General features: G+C 46.7%; 1 protein-coding gene across 2 annotated transcripts in view; it reads left to right on the top strand.

The window, feature by feature from the left end:
- The window catches only part of LOC129867631 (tyrosine-protein kinase RYK-like), a 211,725-nt gene extending 193,193 nt beyond the window's left edge, over positions 1-18,532 (top strand). For both annotated transcript variants that reach the window (XM_055941157.1, XM_055941154.1), the window contains 3 exons: positions 5,018-5,177; positions 7,339-7,475; positions 16,787-18,532. In XM_055941157.1, the coding sequence (XP_055797132.1) occupies positions 5,018-5,177; positions 7,339-7,475; positions 16,787-16,898 (409 nt within the window). In that variant the 3' untranslated portion in view covers positions 16,899-18,532. The remainder of the gene's footprint in view (positions 1-5,017; positions 5,178-7,338; positions 7,476-16,786) is intronic.
- Positions 18,533-22,085: the final 3,553 nt, after the last annotated feature.

Genomic DNA, 22,085 nt, shown 5'->3' with positions numbered 1-22,085 from the left:
TCAATGGCTTCCGGTAATTGCTCCTTGGAAAGCCCCAGCTGTTCCACTAAGTCGGCATCAATGTAGCTGTCATCGGCACCTGAATCGATGAAAGCGTTAATCGCTAAACTCTGATTTTTATTTATGAGGGTAGCAGGAAAACGAGGTCTGGCAGGGCTCTTGAGAGGTTGAAACTGGCTCGCTAACAAACCTCCCAAACTTAACGAGCCGAGCAGTTTAACGGGCGCTGAGGACAAACGGAGATGTAATGTCCTGAGCTACCACAGTAGAAGCAGCTGTTGGTCTCATGTCTACGTTGGCGCTCGTCCTTAGTTAACCCGTGCCGCCCCACTTGCATAGGTTCAGGATCTGGCGGCAGGACTCCTCCACTAATCCCGTGTGGGGAAACATGATTAACACCTTCTGGTCCACCTCCTGACCCGAATGGTAACCGAGTAGCTGATTGATTGGACGGGACCCACTGCTTCTCCCTCCTTCTCTCTCGAACTCTGTTATCCACCCTAATAGCTAATGCGATCAAACTGTCCAGGTCACAAGGCTCCGGATAGGAGATTAGCTCATCCTTGAGTTGCTCCGACAACCCCTGGTAAAAAGCCGCTTGTAGTGCCTCCTCATTCCACCCACTCTCCACAGCCAATGTCCGGAACTCAATCACAAAGTCTGCCACGTAACGAGCTCCTTGGCGAAGAGAGAACAAACGCTTAGCTGCGTCCTTACCTCGGACTGGATGGTCAAAAAGCTTTCTCATCTCTGCCGTGAACTCCTGGTATGATGCCATGCAGGTGTCCTGTTGTTCCCAAACAGCTGAAGCCCATTCCAAAGCTCTACCATGCAGCAGTTCAATAACAAAAGCTATCCTAGCCTTGTCTGTGGCGTAAGAGTGGGGCTGCAGATCAAACACTAAACCACACTGCATAAGAAATGAACGGCATCTTCCCAAATCCCCTTCGTACTTATCAGGCGTCGGTACCTTGGGCTCACGGAAGGAAACCGCTCCAGAATCGGCAGGTGAGAGGGGTGAAACAGGTGGTGGAGGATCCGTCTGGCAAACTGAGCTGATCCTGGATACTCGTCAAGCTAGCAGAGAAGTTCCGGACTGAAATCGCTATCTCCTGTAGCGCCGTGCTGTGTTGTCCCAATATCTTCCCCTGACGGGTAATGGCATGGCGAACGGAGTCCAGGTCCGCTGGGTTCATTCCTGGCCGGATCGTTCTGTCACGGTTTTCTAAAGTAGAACCCAGAAGCAGACCAGGAGAGTAAGACGAAGATGAGTATTTGTTGGCTGCTTTTCCTTCACTCTTGCGGTCCAACTCAATTGGGCCTTTGGCATTCTCTCAACCAGCTTCACCTGGAATGTTTTTCCAACAGTCTTGAAGGAGTTCCCACATATGCTGAGAACTTGTTGGCTGCTTTTCCTTCACTCTGCGGTCCAACTCATCCCAAACCATCTCAATTGGGTTGAGGTCGGGTGATTGTGGAGGCCAGGTCATCTGATGCAGCACTCCATCACTCTCCTTCGTGGTCAAATAGTCCTTACACAGCCTGGAGGTGTGTTGGGTCATTGTTCTGTTGAAAAACAAATGATAGTCCCACTAAGCCCAATCCAGATGGGATGGCGTATCACTGCAGAATGCTGTGGTAGCCATGCTGGTTAAGTGTGCCTTGAATTCTAAATAAATCACCAACAGTGTCACCAGCAAAGCACCCCCACAATATCGCACCTCCTCCTCCATGCTTCACGGTGGGAACTACACATGCGGAGATCATTCGTTCATCTACTCTGCGTCTCACAAAGACACGGCGGTTGGAACCAAAAATCTCAAATTTGGACTCATCAGACCAAAGGACAGATTTCCACTGCTCTAATGTCCATTGCTCGTGTTTCTTGGTCCAAGCAAGTCTCTTCTTATTATTGGTGTCCTTTAGTAGTTGTTTCTTTGCAGCAATTCGACCATGAAGGCCTGATTCACGCAGTCTCCTCTGAACAGTTGATGTTGAAATGTGTCTGTTACTTGAACTCGATGAAGCATTTATTTGGGCTGCAATTTCTGAAACTTTGAATTTCTTGAAAGTCCAAGAAGACTCGAGGAGAATGTTAAACGCTGCCAAAGGTGCTTCAACAAAGTGCGGAGTAAAGGGTCTGAATACTTATGTAAATGTTATATTTCAGTTAAAAAAAAAAAAAAACATTTGCATACACATTTTTAAAAATGTGGTTTTGCTTTGCCGTTATGGGTTATTGTGTGTGGATTGATGAATACTTTTTGGGCAGTAATGAGAATAAGAATAAGGCTGTAATGTAACAAAATGTGGAAAAAGTCAAGGGGTCTGAATACTTTCCGAATACACTGTATCTACCTCAAATACCCAAGTGCCCCGTTGATCTGGTACTTCCTGTATATACAGTTACATTCACTTGGGTTGGAGTCATTAACACTCGTTTTTCAACCACTCCACAAATTTCTTGTTAACAAACTATAGTTTTAGCAAGTCGGTTAAGACATCTACTTTGTGCATGACACAAGTAATTTTTCCAACAATTGTTTAGAGACAGATTATTTCACTTATAATTCACTGTATCACAATTCCAGTGGGTCAGAAGTTTACATACACTAAGTTGACTGTCCCTTTAAACAGCTTGGAAAATTCCAGAAAATGATGTCATGGCTTTAGAAGCTTCTGATAGGCTAATTGACATCATTTGAATCAATTGGAGGTGTACCTGTGGATGTTATACAAGGCCTACCTTCAAACTCAGTGCCTCTTTGCTTGACATCATGGGAAAATCAAAAGAAATCAGCCAAAACCTTAGAAAAAAAAATGTAGACATCCACAAGTCTGCTTCATCCTTGGGAGCAATTTCCAAATGCCTGAAGGAACCACGTTCATCTGTACAAACAATAGTACACAAGTATAAACACCATGGGACCACGCAGCCATCATACCACTCAGGAAGGAGATGTGTTCTGTCTCCTAGAGATGAACGTACTTTGGTGTGAAAGTGCAAATCAATCCCAGAACAACTGCAAAGGACCTTGTGAAGATGCTGGAGGAAACAGGTACAAAAGTATCTATATCCACAGTAAAACAAGTCTTATATCGACATAACCTGAAAGGCCGCTCAGCAAGGAAGAAGCCACTTCTCCAAAACCACCATAAAAAAGCAGACTACGGTTTTCAACTGTACATGGGGACACAGATCGTACTTTTTGGAGAAATGTCCTCTGGTCTGATGAAACAAAAATAGAGCTGTTTGGCCATAATGACCAACGTTATGTTTGGAGGAAAAAGGGGGAGGCTTGCAAGCTGAAGAACACCATCCCAACCGTGAAGCACGGGGGTGGCAGCATCATGTTGTGGGGTTGCTTTGCTGCAGGAGGGACTGGTGCACTTCACAAAATAAATGGCATCATGAGGCAGGAAAATTATGTGGATATATTGAAGCAACATATCAAGACATCAGTCAGGAAGTTCAAGCTTGGTCGCAAATGGGTCTTCCAAATGGACAATGATCCCAAGCATACTTCCAAAGTTGTGGCAAAATGGCTTAAGGACAACAAAGTCAAGGTATTGGAGTGGCCATCACAAAGCCCTGACCTCAATCCTATAGAAAATGTGTGAGCACAACTGAAAAAGTGTGTGTGAGCAAGGACACCTACAAACCTGACTCAGTTACACCAGCTATGTCAGGAGGAATGGGCCAAAATTCACCCAACTTATCGTGGGAAGCTTGTGGAAGGCTACCCGAAACGCTTGACCCAAGTTAAACAATTTAAAGGCAATGCTACCAAATACTAATTGAGTGTATGTAAACTTCTGACCCACTGGGAATGTGATGAAAGAAATAAAAGCTGAAATAAATCATTCTCTCAACTATTATTCTGACATTTCACATTCTTAAAATATAGTGGTGATCCTAACTGACCTAAAACAGGTAATTTTTACTAGGATTAAATGTCAGGAATTGTGAAAAACTGAGTTTAAATGTATTTGACTGAGGTGTATGTAAACTTCCGACTTCAACTGTAAACACAAGTATGTGGACACCCCTTCAAATCAGATCTGGTACTTCCTGTATATAGCTCCACATTGATCTGGTACTCCCTGTATATAGCTCCACATTGATCTGGTACTTCCTGTATATAGCTCCACATTGATCTGGTACTCCCTGTATATAGCTCCACATTGATCTGGTACTGGTACTTCCTGTATATAGCTCCACATTGATCTGGTACTCCCTGTATATAGCTCCACATTGATCTGGTACTTCCTGTATATAGCTCCACATTGATCTGGTACTTCCTGTATATAGCTCCACATTGATCTGGTACTTCCTGTATATAGCTTCACATTGATCTGGTACTTCCTGTATATAGCTCCACATTGATCTGGTACTTCCTGTATATAGCTCCACATTGATCTGGTACTTCCTGTATATAGCTCCACATTGATCTGGTACTTCCTGTATATAGCTTCACATTGATCTGGTACTTCCTGTATATAGCTCCACATTGATCTGGTACTGGTACTCCCTGTATATAGCTCCACATTGATCTGGTACTTCCTGTATATAGCTCCACATTGATCTGGTACTGGTACTTCCTGTATATAGCTCCACATTGATCTGGTACTTCCTGTATATAGCTCCACATTGATCTGGTACTCCATGTATATAACTCCACATTGATCTGGTACTGGTACTTCCTGTATATAGCTCCACATTGATCTGGTACTCCCTGTATATAGCTCCACATTGATCTGGTACTTCCTGTATATAGCTGCACATTGATCTGATACTCCCTGTATATAGCTCCATATTGATCTGGTACTGGTACTCCCTGTATATAGCAAATACAAGCTCCATTCTTGTATTTTATTTGATTCCTCATGTTACTATAGAACTATTTTTTACGCTGCAAGCATTTCACTGTAAAGTCTACAACCCGTTGTATTCGCTGCGTGTCATATAAAGTCTATTGTTGAAGGTTAACCTTGTTCCCCTCTCTTCCGCTGACAGTATTGACGACAGTATGCAGGTGAAGATCTGTGACAACGCCCTGTCCAGAGACCTGTTCCCCATGGACTACCACTGTCTGGGAGACAACGAGAACAGACCGGTCCGCTGGATGGCCCTGGAGAGCCTGCTCAACCATGACTTCTCTAGTGCTAGTGATGTGGTGAGAACACACACACACACACACACACAGTTACTGTAGACGGTCAGGAAGCTACTGTAGACGGTCAGAAAGCTACTGTAGACGGTCAGGAAGCTACTGTAGACGGTCAGGAAGCTACTGTAGACGGTCAGGAAGCTACTGTAGACGGTCAGGAAGCTACTGTAGACGGTCAGGAAGCTACTGTAGACGGTGAGGAAGCTACTGTAGACGGTCAGGAAGCTACTGTAGACAGTCAGGAAGCTACTGTAGACGGTCAGGAAGCTACTGTAGACGGTCAGGAAGCTACTGTAGACGGTCAGGAAGCTACTATAGACGGTCAGGAAGCTACTGTAGACGGTCAGGAAGCTACTGTAGACGGTCAGGAAGCTAGCTCAGGTTTCATGGGATTCTACTTTTATAAAATGAGCCAGACTTCCCTCATACCTGACCTCCTCATTCCTACTGTGGGTCTGGTGCTCTCCCTCCGCACCCCTCCCTCTGGGATTAAATCATCCCCTCCTTCCCTCTGGGATTAAATCATCCCCTCCTTCTCTCTGGGATTAAATCATCCCTTCCTTCCCTCTGGGATTAAATCATCCCCTCCTTCCCTCTGGGATTAAATCATCCCCTCCTTCCTTCTGGGATTAAATCATCCCCTCCTTCTCTGGGGTTAAATCATCCCCTCCTTCCCTCTGGGATTAAATCATCCCCTCCTTCCCTCTGGGATTAAATCATCCCCTCCTTCCCTCTGGGATTAAATCATCCCCTCCTTCCCTCTGGGATTAAATCATCCCCTCCTTCTCTCTGGGATTAAATCATCCCCTCCTTCCCTCTGGGATTAAATCATCCCCTCCTTCTCTCTGGGATTAAATCATCCCCTCCTTCCCTCTGGGATTAAATCATCCCCTCCTTCCCTCTGGGATTAAATCATCCCCTCCTTCCCTCTGGGATTAAATCATCCCCTCCTTCTCTCTGGGATTAAATCATCCCCTCCTTCCCTCTGGTATTAAATCATCCCCTCCTTCCCTCTGGGATTAAATCATCCCCTCCTTCCCTCTCTTTAAATCATCCCCTCCCTCTGGGATTAAATCATCCCCTCCCTCCCTCTCTTTATATTATCCACTCCCTGTCAGGACTTCCTCTAAAACTCGCTGGGTCATAGGTTACGACACACGTTACTGTTAATGAACCAGAGTTACACACACACACACACAGTCACGTCACGATGACTCTCAAGTGGCTGGTAGTAGACACTGTTTCCTTCTGAGTCACACAGTGAAGATAAAAGGACACACCTCAGACTTTCTCCTAAGTCTTTCATTGATGTCAAAGGGAGATTTTTCACAGAGCGTGTGTCTCAAGTCTGTCTACCGCCCCCCGATGAGCTTCTGGTTCAACTCTCATTGTTATATAATCTTCTGAAGATGACTGATGAATGAATCGGTGATTTGGTTCCAAAAACCATAATTATGTTTATATGATTGACGTTCATATTTATACTCTACTGGACTAGTCTTCTCATGTTCTGTTGTTTGGGAAATAGGAAATGGATTAAGAAGCTAAAGTTAGATTGAATCAGTATGTCGAGAGTTGTAGCTACCATGGTTCTGATGTCTTCCCGTTTTTAAGCACTGCAGGGTCGAGGGAGACGACCCTTATATCAAAACTTTTAACAACAATGTTTTCTTTAAGTTGATATACATTTTTCCATCTATGTCCTTGCTTTGTGTCAGTGGAATGCTTTGTTCAACCGTTGATGCTGTCTTTGGCTGGACAGAGCATAACTTTCCTTGACACTGATCTCACACCGAGACACCTTGACCTTAATATATCACATTGCTGTAACACATTATCACCTGATTTAAAATCCTATGTAATGCAGATGTTTTGTGTTTTGTCCAGCTGTCTCTAGTTTGTGTCCGTCTGCCTACATGTGTACCTAATGTTGCACAGAAACAATGGTCAGTAGAGATGGCACACAATACATGACTTACTGTATGTGTCATCCTGTCCTGTTGGTCATATGGATGACTGTCCATCCCAAATTAATAGAATTTCTAGAACGAGAAAAACTCCTCAGACAGACATTCTAGTAATTTTATTTCTATTGTCTGTGGTCTGACCTATAACCTCTGACCTTGTTGTCTAACCCCTGACCTCTGACCTTGTCCCTGTTCCTCAGTGGGCGTTTGGTGTGACCCTGTGGGAGTTGATGACCTTGGGACAGACCCCCTACGTCGACATCGACCCCTTTGAGATGGCAGCCTATCTGAAGGATGGATACAGAATAGCACAGCCAATCAACTGTCCCGATGAACTGTACGTAAAAAAGCTGGGGCCAATCAACTGTCCCGATTTTAACTGAAACACACACACCTGGTTCTCGTGTACAATCTGATTAGGGCTGTTAAACAGTTTTGTCTTTTAATTGATTAAGTTTCATCACGGTTGACTGTGGGAATCCTCCAGAGGGTTGACTGCGGGAATCCTCCAGAGGGTTGACTGCGGGAATCCTCCAGAGGGTTGACTGTGGAATCCTCCAGAGGGTTGACTGTGGAATCCTCCAGAGGGTTGACTGTGGGAACCCTCCAGAGGGTTGACTGTAAGAACCCTCCAGAGCGTTGACTGTGTGAAATCCTCCAGAGCGTTGACTGTGGGAATCCTCCAGAGCGTTGACTGTGGGAATCCTCCAGAGGGTTGACTGTGGGAATCGTCCAGAGGGTTGACTGTGGGAATCCTCCAGAGGGTTGACTGTGGGAATCGTCCAGAGGGTTGACTGTGGGAATCCTCAAGAGGGTTGACTGTGGGAATCCTCAAGAGGGTTGACTGTGGGAATCCTCCAGAGGGTTGACTGTGGGAATCCTCCAGAGGGTTGACTGTGGGAATCCTCCAGAGGGTTGACTGTGGGAATCCTCCAGAGGGTTGACTGTGGGAATCCTCCAGAGGGTTGACTGTGGGAATCCTCCAGAGGGTTGACTGTGGGAATCCTCCAGAGGGTTGACTGTGGGAATCCTCCAGAGGGTTGACTGTGGGAATCCTCCAGAGGGTTGACTGTGGGAATCCTCCAGAGGGTTGACTGTGGGAATCCTCCAGAGGGTTGACTGTGGGAATCCTCCAGAGGGTTGACTGTGGGAATCCTCCAGAGGGTTGACTGTGGGAATCCTCCAGAGGGTTGACTGTGGGAATCCTCCAGAGGGTTGACTGTGGGAATCCTCCAGAGGGTTGACTGTGGGAATCCTCCAGAGGGTTGACTGTGGGAATCCTCCAGAGGGTTGACTGTGGGAATCCTCCAGAGGGTTGACTGTGGGAATCCTCCAGAGGGTTGACTGTGGGAATCCTCCAGAGGGTTGACTGTGGGAATCCTCCAGAGGGTTGCCTGTGGGAATCCTCCAGAGGGTTGCCTGTGGGAATCCTCCAGAGGGTTGACCGTGGGAATCCTCCAGAGGGTTGACCGTGGGAATCCTCCAGAGGGTTGACCGTGGGAATCCTCCAGAGGGTTGACCGTGGGAATCCTCCAGAGGGTTGACCGTGGGAATCCTCCAGAGGGTTGACCGTGGGAACCCTCCAGAGGGTTGACCGTGGGAACCCTCCAGAGGGTTGACCGTGGGAACCCTCCAGAGGGTTGACCGTGGGAACCCTCCAGAGGGTTGACCGTGGGAACCCTCCAGAGGGTTGACCGTGGGAATCCGCCAGAGGGTTGACCGTGGGAATCCGCCAGAGGGTTGACTGTGGGAATCCTCCAGAGGGTTGACTGTGGGAATCCTCCAGAGGGTTGACTGTGGGAATCCTCCAGAGGGTTGACTGTGGGAATCCTCCAGAGGGTTGATGTGGGAATCCTCCAGAGGGTTGACGTGGGAATCCTCCAGAGGGTTGACTGTGGGAATCCTCCAGAGGGTTGACTGTGGGAATCCTCCAGAGGGTTGACTGTGGGAATCCTCCAGAGGGTTGACTGTGGGAATCCTCCAGAGGGTTGACTGTGGGAATCCTCCAGAGGGTTGACTGTGGGAATCCTCCAGAGGGTTGACTGTGGGAACCCCCCGAGAGGGTTGACTGTGGGAATCTTCCAGAGGGTTGACTGTGGGAATCCTCCAGAGGGTTGACTGTGGGAACCCTCCAGAGGGTTGACTGTGGGAACCCTCCAGAGGGTTGACTGTGGGAACCCTCCAGAGGGTTGACTGTGGGAACCCTCCAGAGGGTTGACTGTGGGAACCCTCCAGAGGGTTGACTGTGGGAACCCTCCAGAGGGTTGACTGTGGGAACCCTCCAGAGGGTTGACTGTGGGAACCCTCCAGAGGGTTGACTGTGGGAACCCTCCAGAGGGTTGACTGTGGGAACCCTCCAGAGGGTTGACTGTGGGAACCCTCCAGAGGGTTGACTGTGGGAACCCTCCAGAGGGTTGACTGTGGGAACCCTCCAGAGGGTTGACTGTGGGAACCCTCCAGAGGGTTGACTGTGGGAACCCTCCAGAGGGTTGACTGTGGGAACCCTCCAGAGGGTTGACTGTGGGAACCCTCCAGAGGGTTGACTGTGGGAACCCTCCAGAGGGTTGACTGTGGGAACCCTCCAGAGGGTTGACTGTGGGAACCCTCCAGAGGGTTGACTGTGGGAACCCTCCAGAGGGTTGACTGTGGGAACCCTCCAGAGGGTTGACTGTGGGAACCCTCCAGAGGGTTGACTGTGGGAACCCTCCAGAGGGTTGACTGTGGGAACCCTCCAGAGGGTTGACTGTGGGAACCCTCCAGAGGGTTGACTGTGGGAACCCTCCAGAGGGTTGACTGTGGGAACCCTCCAGAGGGTTGACTGCGGGAATCCTCCAGAGGGTTGACTGCGGGAACCCTCCAGAGGGTTGACTGCGGGAACCCTCCAGAGGGTTGACTGCGGGAACCCTCCAGAGGGTTGACTGCGGGAACCCTCCAGAGGGTTGACTGCGGGAACCCTCCAGAGGGTTGACTGCGGGAACCCTCCAGAGGGTTGACTGCGGGAACCCTCCAGAGGGTTGACTGCGGGAACCCTCCAGAGGGTTGACTGCGGGAACCCTCCAGAGGGTTGACTGAGGGAACCCTCCAGAGGATTGACTGCGGGAACCCTCCAGAGGGTTGACTGCGGGAATCCTCCAGAGGGACACACACGCAGCCCCTGTCAAGGAGTCTCTGTTTGCATGGATTATTCTAGAACTGTAACAGTCCAATCAACAGCCAGTCATCCAGCTATCGACATCATTCATTACTGAGTCTTATCCTGACCCTTGTGGTTCCTGCTATGCGTTCCAAATTCCACCCTATATCCTATGAAGTGCACTACGTAGTGTCAAACGTAATGACCTGTATGGCATAGGGAGCCATTTGGAACGCATAGAAGGAATCCCACAAGGATCAGGGCTCCGAGTCGGCGATCCAAATGACATCCTATTCCCTACAAGTGCACTACGTTCGACCAGCATTCCTAATTAGGGAAGTGTGTGGTATTTGGGATACGGCCTGGGGCCGTTTTGCCGTTTATTGTCCCCACTACAACGCCATGTGATTTCCAGTTGGATGAGCGGCCGCTAGCAGAGGAGATGTTGTTCAGACTGTTATCGAGGGAGTTGAACACGTTCTCCTTCAGAAACACTGTTGAATTGGATCTTTCCACCGAAATAGAACAATAGACCTCCAGGGATGGTATGGTGACCCGTGGCACTGCACCAGGGATGGTATGGTGACCCGTGGCACTGCACCAGGGATGGTATGGTGACCCGTGGCACTGCACCAGGGATGGTATGGTGACCCGTGGCACTGCACCAGTGATGGTATGGTGACCCGTGTTACTGCACCAGGGATGGTATGGTGACCCGTGGCACTGCACCAGGGATGGTATGGTGACCCGTGGTACTGCACCAGTGATGGTATGGTGACCCGTGTTACTGCACCAGTGATGGTATGGTGACCCGTGTTACTGCACCAGGGATGGTATGGTGACCCGTGGTACTGCACCAGGGATGGTATGATGACCCGTGGTACTGCACCAGTGATGGTATGGTGACCCGTGGTACTGCACCAGGGATGGTATGATGACCCGTGGCACTGCACCAGGGATGGTATGGTGACCCGTGGTACTGCACCAGGGATGGTATGGTGACCCGTGGTACTGCACCAGTGATGGTATGGTGACCCGTGGCACTGCACCAGGGATGGTATGGTGACCCGTGTTACTGCACCAGGGATGGTATGGTGACCCGTGGTACTGCACCAGGGATGGTATGGTGACCCGTGGTACTGCACCAGGGATGGTATGGTGACCCGTGGTACTGCACCAGGGATGGTATGGTGACCCGTGGCACTGCACCAGTGATGGTATGGTGACCCGTGTTACTGCACCAGGGATGGTATGGTGACCCGTGTTACTGCACCAGTGATGGTATGGTGACCCGTGGCACTGCACCAGTGATGGTATGGTGACCCGTGTTACTGCACCAGGGATGGTATGGTGACCCGTGGTACTGCACCAGTGATGGTATGGTGACCCGTGGCACTGCACCAGTGATGGTATGATGACCCGTGGTACTGCACCAGTGATGGTATGGTGACCCATGGTACTGCACCAGGGATGGTATGATGACCCGTGGTACTGCACCAGTGATGGTATGGTGACCCGTGGTCCTGCACCAGGGATAGTATGATGACCCGTGGTACTGCACCAGGGATAGTTTGATGACCCGTGGTACTGCACCAGTGATGGTATGGTGACCCGTGGCACTGCACCAGGGATGGTATGGTGACCCGTGGTACTGCACCAGTGATGGTATGATGACCCGTGGTACTGCACCAGGGATGGTATGGTGACCCGTGGTACTGCACCAGGGATGGTATGGTGACCCGTGTTACTGCACCAGTGATGGTATGGTGACCCGTGGCACTGCACCAGGGATGGTATGATGACCCGTGGCACTGCACCAGGGATGGTATGATGACCCGTGGCACTGCACCAGTGATGGTATGGTGACCCGTGGTACTGCACCAGGGATGGTATGGTGACCCGTGGCACTGCACCAGGGATGGTATGGGGACCCGTGTTACTGCACCAGGGATGGTATGGTGACCCGTGGTACTGCACCAGTGATGGTATGGTGACCCGTGGCACTGCACCAGTGATGGTATGGTGACCCGTGTTACTGCACCAGTGATGGTATGGTGACCCGTGGTACTGCACCAGGGATGGTATGGTGACCCGTGGTACTGCACCAGTGATGGTATGGTGACCCGTGGCACTGCACCAGTGATGGTATGGTGACCCGTGTTACTGCACCAGTGATGGTATGGTGACCCGTGGTACTGCACCAGGGATGGTATGGTGACCCGTGGTACTGCACCAGTGATGGTATGGTGACCCGTGGCACTGCACCAGGGATGGTATGGTGACCCGTGGCACTGCACCAGTGATGGTATGGTGACCCGTTGCACTGCACCAGGGATGGTATGGTGACCCGTGGCACTGCACCAGGGATGGTATGATAGTATGGTGTTGGTACTGCACCAATGATAGTATGATGTTGGTACTGCACCAATGATAGTATGGTGTATGGTTTTGGTACTGCACCAATGATAGTATGGTGTTGGTACTGCACCAATGATAGTATGGTGTATTGTGTTGGTACTGCACCAATGATAGTATGGTGTATTGTGTTGGTACTGCACCAATGATAGTACGGTGTTGGTACTGCACCAATGATAGTATTGTGTTGGTACTGCACCAATGATAGTATGGTGTTGGTACTGCACCAATGCTAGTGTGGTGTTGGTACTGCACCAATGATAGTATGGTGTATTGTGTTGGTACTGCACCAATGATAGTATGGTGTATTGTGTTGGTACTGCACCAATGATAGTATGATGTTGGTACTGCATCAATGATAGTATGGTGTATTGTGTTGGTACTGCACCAATGATAGTATGATGTTGGTACTGCACCAATGATAGTGTGGTGTATTGTGTTGGTACTGCACCAATGATAGTATGATGTTGGTACTGCACCAATGATAGTATGATGTTGGTACTGCACCAATGATAGTATGGTGTTGGTACTGCACCAATGATAGTATGGTGTATTGTGTTGGTACTGCACCAATGATAGTATGATGTTGGTACTGCACCAATGATAGTATGGTGTTGGTACTGCACCAATGATAGTATGGTGTATTGTGTTGGTACTGCACCAATGATAGTATGGTGTTGGTACTGCACCAATGATAGTATGGTGTATTGTGTTGGTACTGCACCATTGATAGTATGGTGTATTGTGTTGGTACTGCACCAATGATAGTATGGTGTATTGTGTTGGTACTGCACCAATGATAGTATGGTGTTGGTACTGCACCAATGATAGTATGTTGTTGGTACTGCACCAATGATAGTATTGTGTTGGTACTGCACCAATGATAGTATGGTGTTGGTACTGCACCAATGATAGTATGGTGTATTGTGTTGGTACTGCACCATTGATAGTATGGTGTATTGTGTTGGTACTGCACCAATGATAGTATGGTGTATTGTGTTGGTACTGCACCAATGATAGTATGATGTTGGTACTGCACCAATGATAGTATGATGTATTGTGTTGGTACTGCACCAATGATAGTATGATGTTGGTACTGCACCAATGATAGTATGATGTATTGTGTTGGTACTGCACCAATGATAGTATGGTGTTGGTACTGCACCAATGATAGTATGGTGTATTGTGTTGGTACTGCACCAATGATAGTATGATGTTGGTACTGCACCAATGATAGTATGATGTATTGTGTTGGTACTGCACCAATGATAGTATGGTGTATTGTGTTGGTACTGCACCAATGATAGTATGGTGTATTGTGTTGGTACTGCACCATTGATAGTATGGTGTATTGTGTTGGTACTGCACCAATGATAGTATGATGTTGGTACTGCACCAATGATAGTATGGTGTATTTTGTTGGTACTGCACCAATGATAGTATGATGTTGGTACTGCACCAATGATAGTATGTTGTTGGTACTGCACCAATGATAGTATGATGTTGGTACTGCACCAATGATAGTATGGTGTATTGTGTTGGTACTGCACCAATGATAGTATGGTGTTGGTACTGCACCAATGATAGTATGGTGTATTGTGTTGGTACTGCACCAATGATAGTATGGTGTTGGTACTGCACCAATGATAGTATGATGTATTGTGTTGGTACTGCACCAATGATAGTATGGTGTTGGTACTGCACCAATGATAGTATGGTGTATTGTGTTGGTACTGCACCAATGATAGTATGGTGTTGGTACTGCACCAATGATAGTATGATGTATTGTGTTGGTACTGCACCAATGATAGTATGGTGTTGGTACTGCACCAATGATAGTATGATGTATTGTGTTGGTACTGCACCAATGATAGTATGGTGTTGGTACTGCACCAATGATAGTATGGTGTATTGTGTTGGTACTGCACCAATGATAGTATGGTGTATTTTGTTGGTACTGCACCAATGATAGTATGGTGTTGGTACTGCACCAATGATAGTATGGTGTTGGTACTGCACCAATGATAGTATGGTGTATTGTGTTGGTACTGCACCAATGATAGTATGGTGTATTTTGTTGGTACTGCACCAATGATAGTATGGTGTTGGTACTGCACCAATGATAGTATGATGTTGGTACTGCACCAATGATAGTATGATGTTGGTACTGCACCAATGATAGTATGGTGTATTGTGTTGGTACTGCACCAATGATAGTATGGTGTTGGTACTGCACCAATGATAGTATGATGTTGGTACTGCACCAATGATAGTATTGTGTTGGTACTGCACCAATGATAGTATGGTGTTTTGTGTTGGTACTGCACCAATGATAGTATGGTGTTTTGTGTTGGTACTGCACCAATGATAGTATGGTGTTGGTACTGCACCAATGATAGTATTGTGTTGGTACTGCACCAATGATAGTATGGTGTTTTGTGTTGGTACTGCACCAATGATAGTATTGTGTTGGTACTGCACCAATGATAGTATTGTGTTGGTACTGCACCAATGATAGTATTGTGTTGGTACTGCACCAATGATAGTATGGTGTTTTGTGTTGCTACTGCACCAATGATAGTATGGTGTATTGTGTTGGTACTGCACCAATGATAGTATGATGTTGGTACTGCACCAATGATAGTATGATGTTGGTACTGCACCAATGATAGTATGATGTATTGTGTTGGTACTGCACCAATGATAGTATGGTGTTGGTACTGCACCAATGATAGTATGGTGTTGGTACTGCACCAATGATAGTATGGTGTTTTGTGTTGGTACTGCACCAATGATAGTATGATGTATTGTGTTGGTACTGCACCAATGATAGTATGATGTTGGTACTGCACCAATGATAGTATGGTGTATTGTGTTGGTACTGCACCAATGATAGTATGGTGTTGGTACTGCACCAATGATAGTATGGTGTTTTGTGTTGGTACTGCACCAATGATAGTATGGTGTTTTGTGTTGGTACTGCACCAATGATAGTATGATGTTGGTACTGCACCAATGATAGTATGATGTTGGTACTGCACCAATGATAGTATGGTGTATTGTGTTGGTACTGCACCAATGATAGTAAGATGTTGGTACTGCACCAATGATAGTATTGTGTATTGTGTTGGTACTGCACCAATGATAGTATGGTGTTGGTACTGCACCAATGATAGTATGATGTTGGTACTGCACCAATGATAGTATGGTGTATTGTGTTGGTACTGCACTAATGATAGTATGGTGTTGGTACTGCACCAATGATAGTATGGTGTATTGTGTTGGTACTGCACCAATGATAGTATGATGTTGGTACTGCACCAATGATAGTATTGTGTATTGTGTTGGTACTGCACCAATGATAGTATGGTGTATTGTGTTGGTTCTGCACCAATGATAGTATGGTGCATTGTGTTGGTACTGCACCAATGATAGTATTATGTTGGTACTGCACCAATGATAGTATGATGTTGGTACTGCACCAATGATAGTATTATGTTGGTACTGCACCAATGATAGTGTGGTGTATTGTGTTGGTACTGCACCAATGATAGTATGATGTTGGTACTGCACCAATGATAGTATGGTGTATTGTGTTGGTACTGCACCAATGATAGTATGATGTTGGTACTGCACCAATGATAGTATGGTGTATTGTGTTGGTACTGCACCAATGATAGTATGATGTTGGTACTGCACCAATGATAGTACGATGTTGGTACTGCACCAATGATAGTATGGTGTATTTTGTTGGTACTGCACCAATGATAGTATGGTGTTTTGTGTTGGTACTGCACCATTGATAGTATGGTGTTGGTACTGCACCAATGATAGTATGGTGCGTTGTGTTTTCTTAGTTATGGTTTCTCTGACGACCCATGGTAGTGAGTGTCCTTGGGACTGTGACCCTTAAATTCCCAAATATTGGATTTTGATCAGCAGTTTTTGTATTTTGTTGTTGTTGTACATGTTGTGCTATTTAGATCACATTTTGAAGTCCTGGGTTTTGATTCAACATACACTGTGCGATGAGCTAGTCTAAATGGCTCTAAATGGCTTGACCTAGCTAATTCTCTGTTTCTCTCTCGTTCTCTCCGTAGGTTTGCGGTGATGGCGTGTTGCTGGGCCCTTGATCCAGAGGAGAGGCCTAAGTTCCAGCAGCTTGTCCAGTGTCTGACAGAGTTCCATGCAGCGTTGGGGGCATACGTGTAAAATCCACCCCCAGGCTTGTGTTACGGACCAGGCCCGAAGGCCCAGCAGGCCCAGGAGTTACTGAACAGCACTAATCACCATGAGGAATACATTTACAAACTCTTGTGCCTTATTAAAAAGAAAGAACAGACTTTCATCATCACAATGTTTTGTAAAGTCTAGATTTTTATTTTTTTTGTATGTAGTTGAAACACATTTCCGTTGTGTAGTCGAAGTGGAAATAATTGGTATTTCTGGGATTTGCGGAGGCTTCAAGCTGTTCTCTCAGCCAAGTACCAAGGATTCTCTTTCTGAGGTCGTCATATTTCCCAGCATGCATCACAAGCTTCCAGAATAGACCTAATGCCCTCTCTATGAAAGAAAACCCACAAGGACGTCACTGCACACATCCCACTCTTTTAGTAAAAATGTGCCGACAAGCCGCGGCCGCCATTTTCCTAACGACTATGCTCTGAGGACCTGTTTTTAAAGACACGCCATGCTAATATGTTGTGTTCTAACGTTTTTTTTGTGTGTGTGTGTTTTTAGAGAATTAGAGATGTTCATTTGTGGTTGTAGATCTATTTTTCAGTGAGAGGATGACAACACAGCAGATTAAGCTTTACATGTACAGGACAGTGGTAGGGTACCAAAGTAGACAGAGGGTCTGCTTCTCAAATTGCACCCTAGTCCCTACATAGGCCCCCACATAGACCTCTGGTCTAAAGTGGTGCACTATATAGGGAATCGGGTGCCATTTTGGGACTTGGATAGAGGTTTGTCTGTGTACTATAGAGATGTTTGTTTCTTTCCGTCGTGGTGTGGTAAACTCACGGTAGGTACGGAAGGCTTCTCGGATGATCGAACGGGCAAAGGCCTAAGCAGATCTACTCTGCTGGACTTGTTTTGGATAATGACTTGTGCTGTTGGTCTCTCGTCTCGTCCGTCTTGATCTCCACTGAAGGACCTACTGAACATTTTGTGTTACGCACGTTAGTTTCCCTTTTCCTTTGGGAGACGTGCCAATGGAGCGGCTAGCGTAGCTGACGACACTGTCGTCCCATCCCATGATCTCCTCAGCATCTGTTCCAAGTCAGTGGTGTGGATGCCTACTACAGGCCTGCGACGGTACACTACATACCCTTAATGGACTTCAGAGATGTATGCTATAATGGATTGGTGTTGTGTCTTCCACCATCGTTCTCCTTGTTAGACGTTCACTATCACGACTATCAATTCAAATATCTGGGGGAACGAATATCTAACAAGGTTGTCATCATTATTATTATTGCTTGTTTTTGACTTCGACGGTTCTGTCAGAACAAAACCCAGGTTGCCAAACACACGCTGTTTTGAGAATGAGAAAATATGAATTTGTACTAGAACACTAATAATCACTGTGAAAATCAGAATAACTGCCAATCTGGCAACGTTAGGGCCAAACTCTGGTCCAAGACGTGACGTGCTGCTTGTTCACGCTGAGCCCTTCGACCAGAGCAAAATCACACCAACCTGGCAACATCATGGCCTAATCTTTTATTTTCACATCTAAAATCTGTCTGATTTGTCTTCAAGATCCCTGCATGTTACATTTAAAGGGTGTTCATTCTGTCAACTGAAATTCATACAAATTAAACGGGACCCTTGAAAATAAACAGGCTTTTCATTTTCTTATTCGTGTGGTCTTGACTCATTTTATTTCAAAGACTGGTTAATCTTAAATGACACCCTATTCTCTTTATAGTGCACTACTTTGGGCCCTTAGGGCTCTGGTAGAAAGTAGTTCACTAAAAGCCAGAATCAGACTTAGGACATTTTTATTGAATCTTTTTTACATTGATTTAACTTGGCAAGTCCGTTAAGAACAAATTCTTATTTTCAATGACGGCCCTAGGAACAGTGGGTTAACTGCCTTGTTCAGGGGCAGAACGACATATTTGAACTTTGTTCGCTCGGGGAATCGATTTTGCAACCTTTCGGTTACTAGTCCAACGCTCTAACCACTAGGCTACCCTGTCGCCTCCCTTTGACCAGAGCAATATCACACCAACCTGGCAACTACATGGCCTAATCTTATTTTCATCTACGTCTTACCTACTCACTTCTCAGTAGTTGAAATTCAGACTTACCTTATGGAGGTGTGTAATGGGCTTTTCAGGCCTGGTTCCCTTTGCACATTGAATAGGTTTTATTCAACTGTTGAAAACCCTCACCACTTGCTTGCCAACTGTTAGCGCTGTACTGTCATTTTGCGCATGGATGCAGAAGCCTGTAACTTGGGTCTCTCTACCTTTTCATCCCAAGTTTTAAGGCACAGCATTTCATAGACTTCACTGTGGAAAAAAGTGATATGTTGATACGCCTTAGTTTGCTGCTATAAGACTGGGTTTCACATTTGTCTCCAGAGTTTTACAAGGTAAAATAGATCTAAACCAAGTGTCATTTATAGCTACAATTCCCTTCTCCAAAAGGATGACTCCTTTACCGAGCCGTTATCAATAGTTCTTATCAAGTAGTAAATTACAGTGTGTGGAGAATGCTGTTATTTCTCACCAGGAAAAAAATAAGTACACTGAACAAAAATATAAACGCAACGTGTAGGTCCCATGAGCTGAAATAAAAAGATCCCAGAAATGTTCCATACCCACAAAAACACGTACTTCTCTCATGTTGTGCACACATTTGTTTACAATTACATTTTTAGTAAGATGCTCTTATCCAGAGGGACTTACAGTAGTGAGTACACACATTTTAATTTGTACTAGTCACTCGTGGGAATCGAACCCACAACCCCTGATGTTGGAAGTGCCACGCTCCACCAACTGAGCCACGTTTTAACTCCCTGTTAATGAGAATTTCTCCTTTACCAAGATAATCCATCCACCTGACAGGTGTGGCATATCAAGAAGCTGATTAAACAAGCATGATCATTACACAGGTGCACCTTGTGCCGGGGAAAATAAAAAGGCCACTCTCTTAAAATGTACTCGTTTTTTGTCACACAACACAATACCACAGACGTCTCCAGTTTTGAGGGATCGTGCAATTGTTATGCTGTTATGCAGGAATGTCCAACAGAGCTGTTGCCAGAGAATTGAATGTTCATTAAGAATTACTGGAGTTTAGAGACGTAACATAAGATTTATAAAGGCTCAAATGTTTCTGACGTGTTATTTAACACAATACTTGCAGGCTATATGTAAAGTGTTGTGTACTGAACAGTTACAATAACCAAGAATCTCATCAGAAGGTGAACACGTTGTTAGTATGTCAGAATTCCAACCAGAGATCCCTTATGGTTTACTCATCTGTGTGGGTCTGAAATTGTACCCTATTCCCTATGGGGCCCTGGTCAAAAGTAGTGCACCCTATTCCCTATGGGCCCTGGTCAAAAGTAGTGCACCCTATTCCCTATGGGCCCTGGTCAAAAGTAGTGCACCCTATTCCCTATGGGGCCCTGGTCAAAAGTAGTGCACCCTATTCCCTATGGGCCCTGGTCAAAAGTAGTGCACCCTATTCCCTATGGGCCCTGGTCAAAAGTAGTGCACCCTATTCCCTATGGGCCCTGGTCAAAAGTAGTGCACCCTATTCCCTATGGGGCCCTGGTCAAAAGTAGTGCACCCTATTCCCTATGGGCCCTGGTCAAAAGTAGTGCACCCTATTCCCTATGGGCCCTGGTCAAAAGTAGTGCACCCTATTCCCTATAGGGCCCTGGTCAAAAGTAGTGCACCCTATTCCCTATGGGCCCTGGTCAAAAGTAGTGCACCCTACTCCCTATGGGCCCTGGTCAAAAGTAGTGCACCCTATTCCCTATGGGCCCTGGTCAAAAGTAGTGCACCCTATTCCCTATGGGGCCCTGGTCAAAAGTAGTGCACCCTATTCCCTATGGGGTCCTGGTCAAAAGTAGTGCACTACGTAGGGAATAGGGTGCCATTTGGAACGCGTGCCCAGTATGGATTGACAACGACAATGTTCCCCTGCTGTAACACAGACAAAGACCCATCTTTCCTCTATTGTTCCCCAGGCAAAGGGGGGAGATCAATGACATGAGAGGGGGCACCATCAGACCAACTGCATGGCATTTGCAGTTGTTTAACTATTTTGCTCAACATATTTTTTTTTAACCCTTAAGTGTGTGTACGTTACTGTATTTATACGTGGGAAATTGTGCTAAAATGGTGACTCTTTAAGGACAGAATATCTTTCAAATGATGATGTGATGTATGTGAACACGGTGGACCTTTCTTCTAATGGAATGACTAGAATGTCCTGCCACAGACTAGAATGTCCTACCACAGACTAGAATGTCCTGCCACAGACTAGAATGTCCTGCCACAGACTAGAATGTCCTATGTCCTGCCACAGACTAGAATGTCCTGCCACAGACTAGAATGTCCTATGTCCTGCCACAGACTAGAATGTCCTGCCACAGACTAGAATGTCCTGCCACAGACTAGAATGTCCTGCCACAGACTAGAATGTCCTGCCACAGACTAGAATGTCCTGCCACAGACTAGAATGTCCTGCCACAGACTAGAATGTCCTGCCACAGACTAGAATGTCCTGCCACAGACTAGAATGTCCTGACACAGACTAGAATGTCCTGCCACAGACTAGAATGTCCTGACACAGACTAGAATGTCCTGCCACAGACTAGAATGTCCTATGTCCTGCCACAGACTAGAATGTCCTTCCAAAGACTAGAATGTCCTATGTCCTGCCACAGACTAGAATGTCCTGCCACAGACTAGAATGTCCTGCCACAGACTAGAATGTCCTGCCACAGACTAGAATGTCCTGCCACAGACTAGAATGTCCTGCCACAGACTAGAATGTCCTGCCACAGACTAGAATGTCCTGCCACAGACTAGAATGTCCTGCCACAGACTAGAATGTCCTGCCACAGACTAGAATGTCCTGCCACAGACTAGAATGTCCTGTGTACTGCAACAGACCAGCGTGTCCTGTGTGCTGCAACAGACCAGCGTGTCCTGTGTACTGCAACAGGCGAGCGTGTCCTGTGTGCTGCAACAGACCAGCGTGTCCTGTGTACTGCAACAGACCAGCGTGTCCCATGTACTGCAACAGACCAGCGTGTCAACAGACCAGCGTGTCAACAGACCAGCGAGTCGTGTGGACGGCAGCAGACCAGCGAGTCGTGTGGACGGCAACAGACCAGCGAGTCGTGTGGACGGCAGCAGACCAGCG

This window comes from Salvelinus fontinalis, chromosome 12, assembly GCF_029448725.1.
Source record: "Salvelinus fontinalis isolate EN_2023a chromosome 12, ASM2944872v1, whole genome shotgun sequence".
In the NCBI taxonomy this organism is placed as follows: Eukaryota; Metazoa; Chordata; class Actinopteri; order Salmoniformes; family Salmonidae; genus Salvelinus; species Salvelinus fontinalis.
Note: the sequence above shows the minus strand (reverse complement) of the source record. Positions and strands in the feature narration are given on the sequence as shown.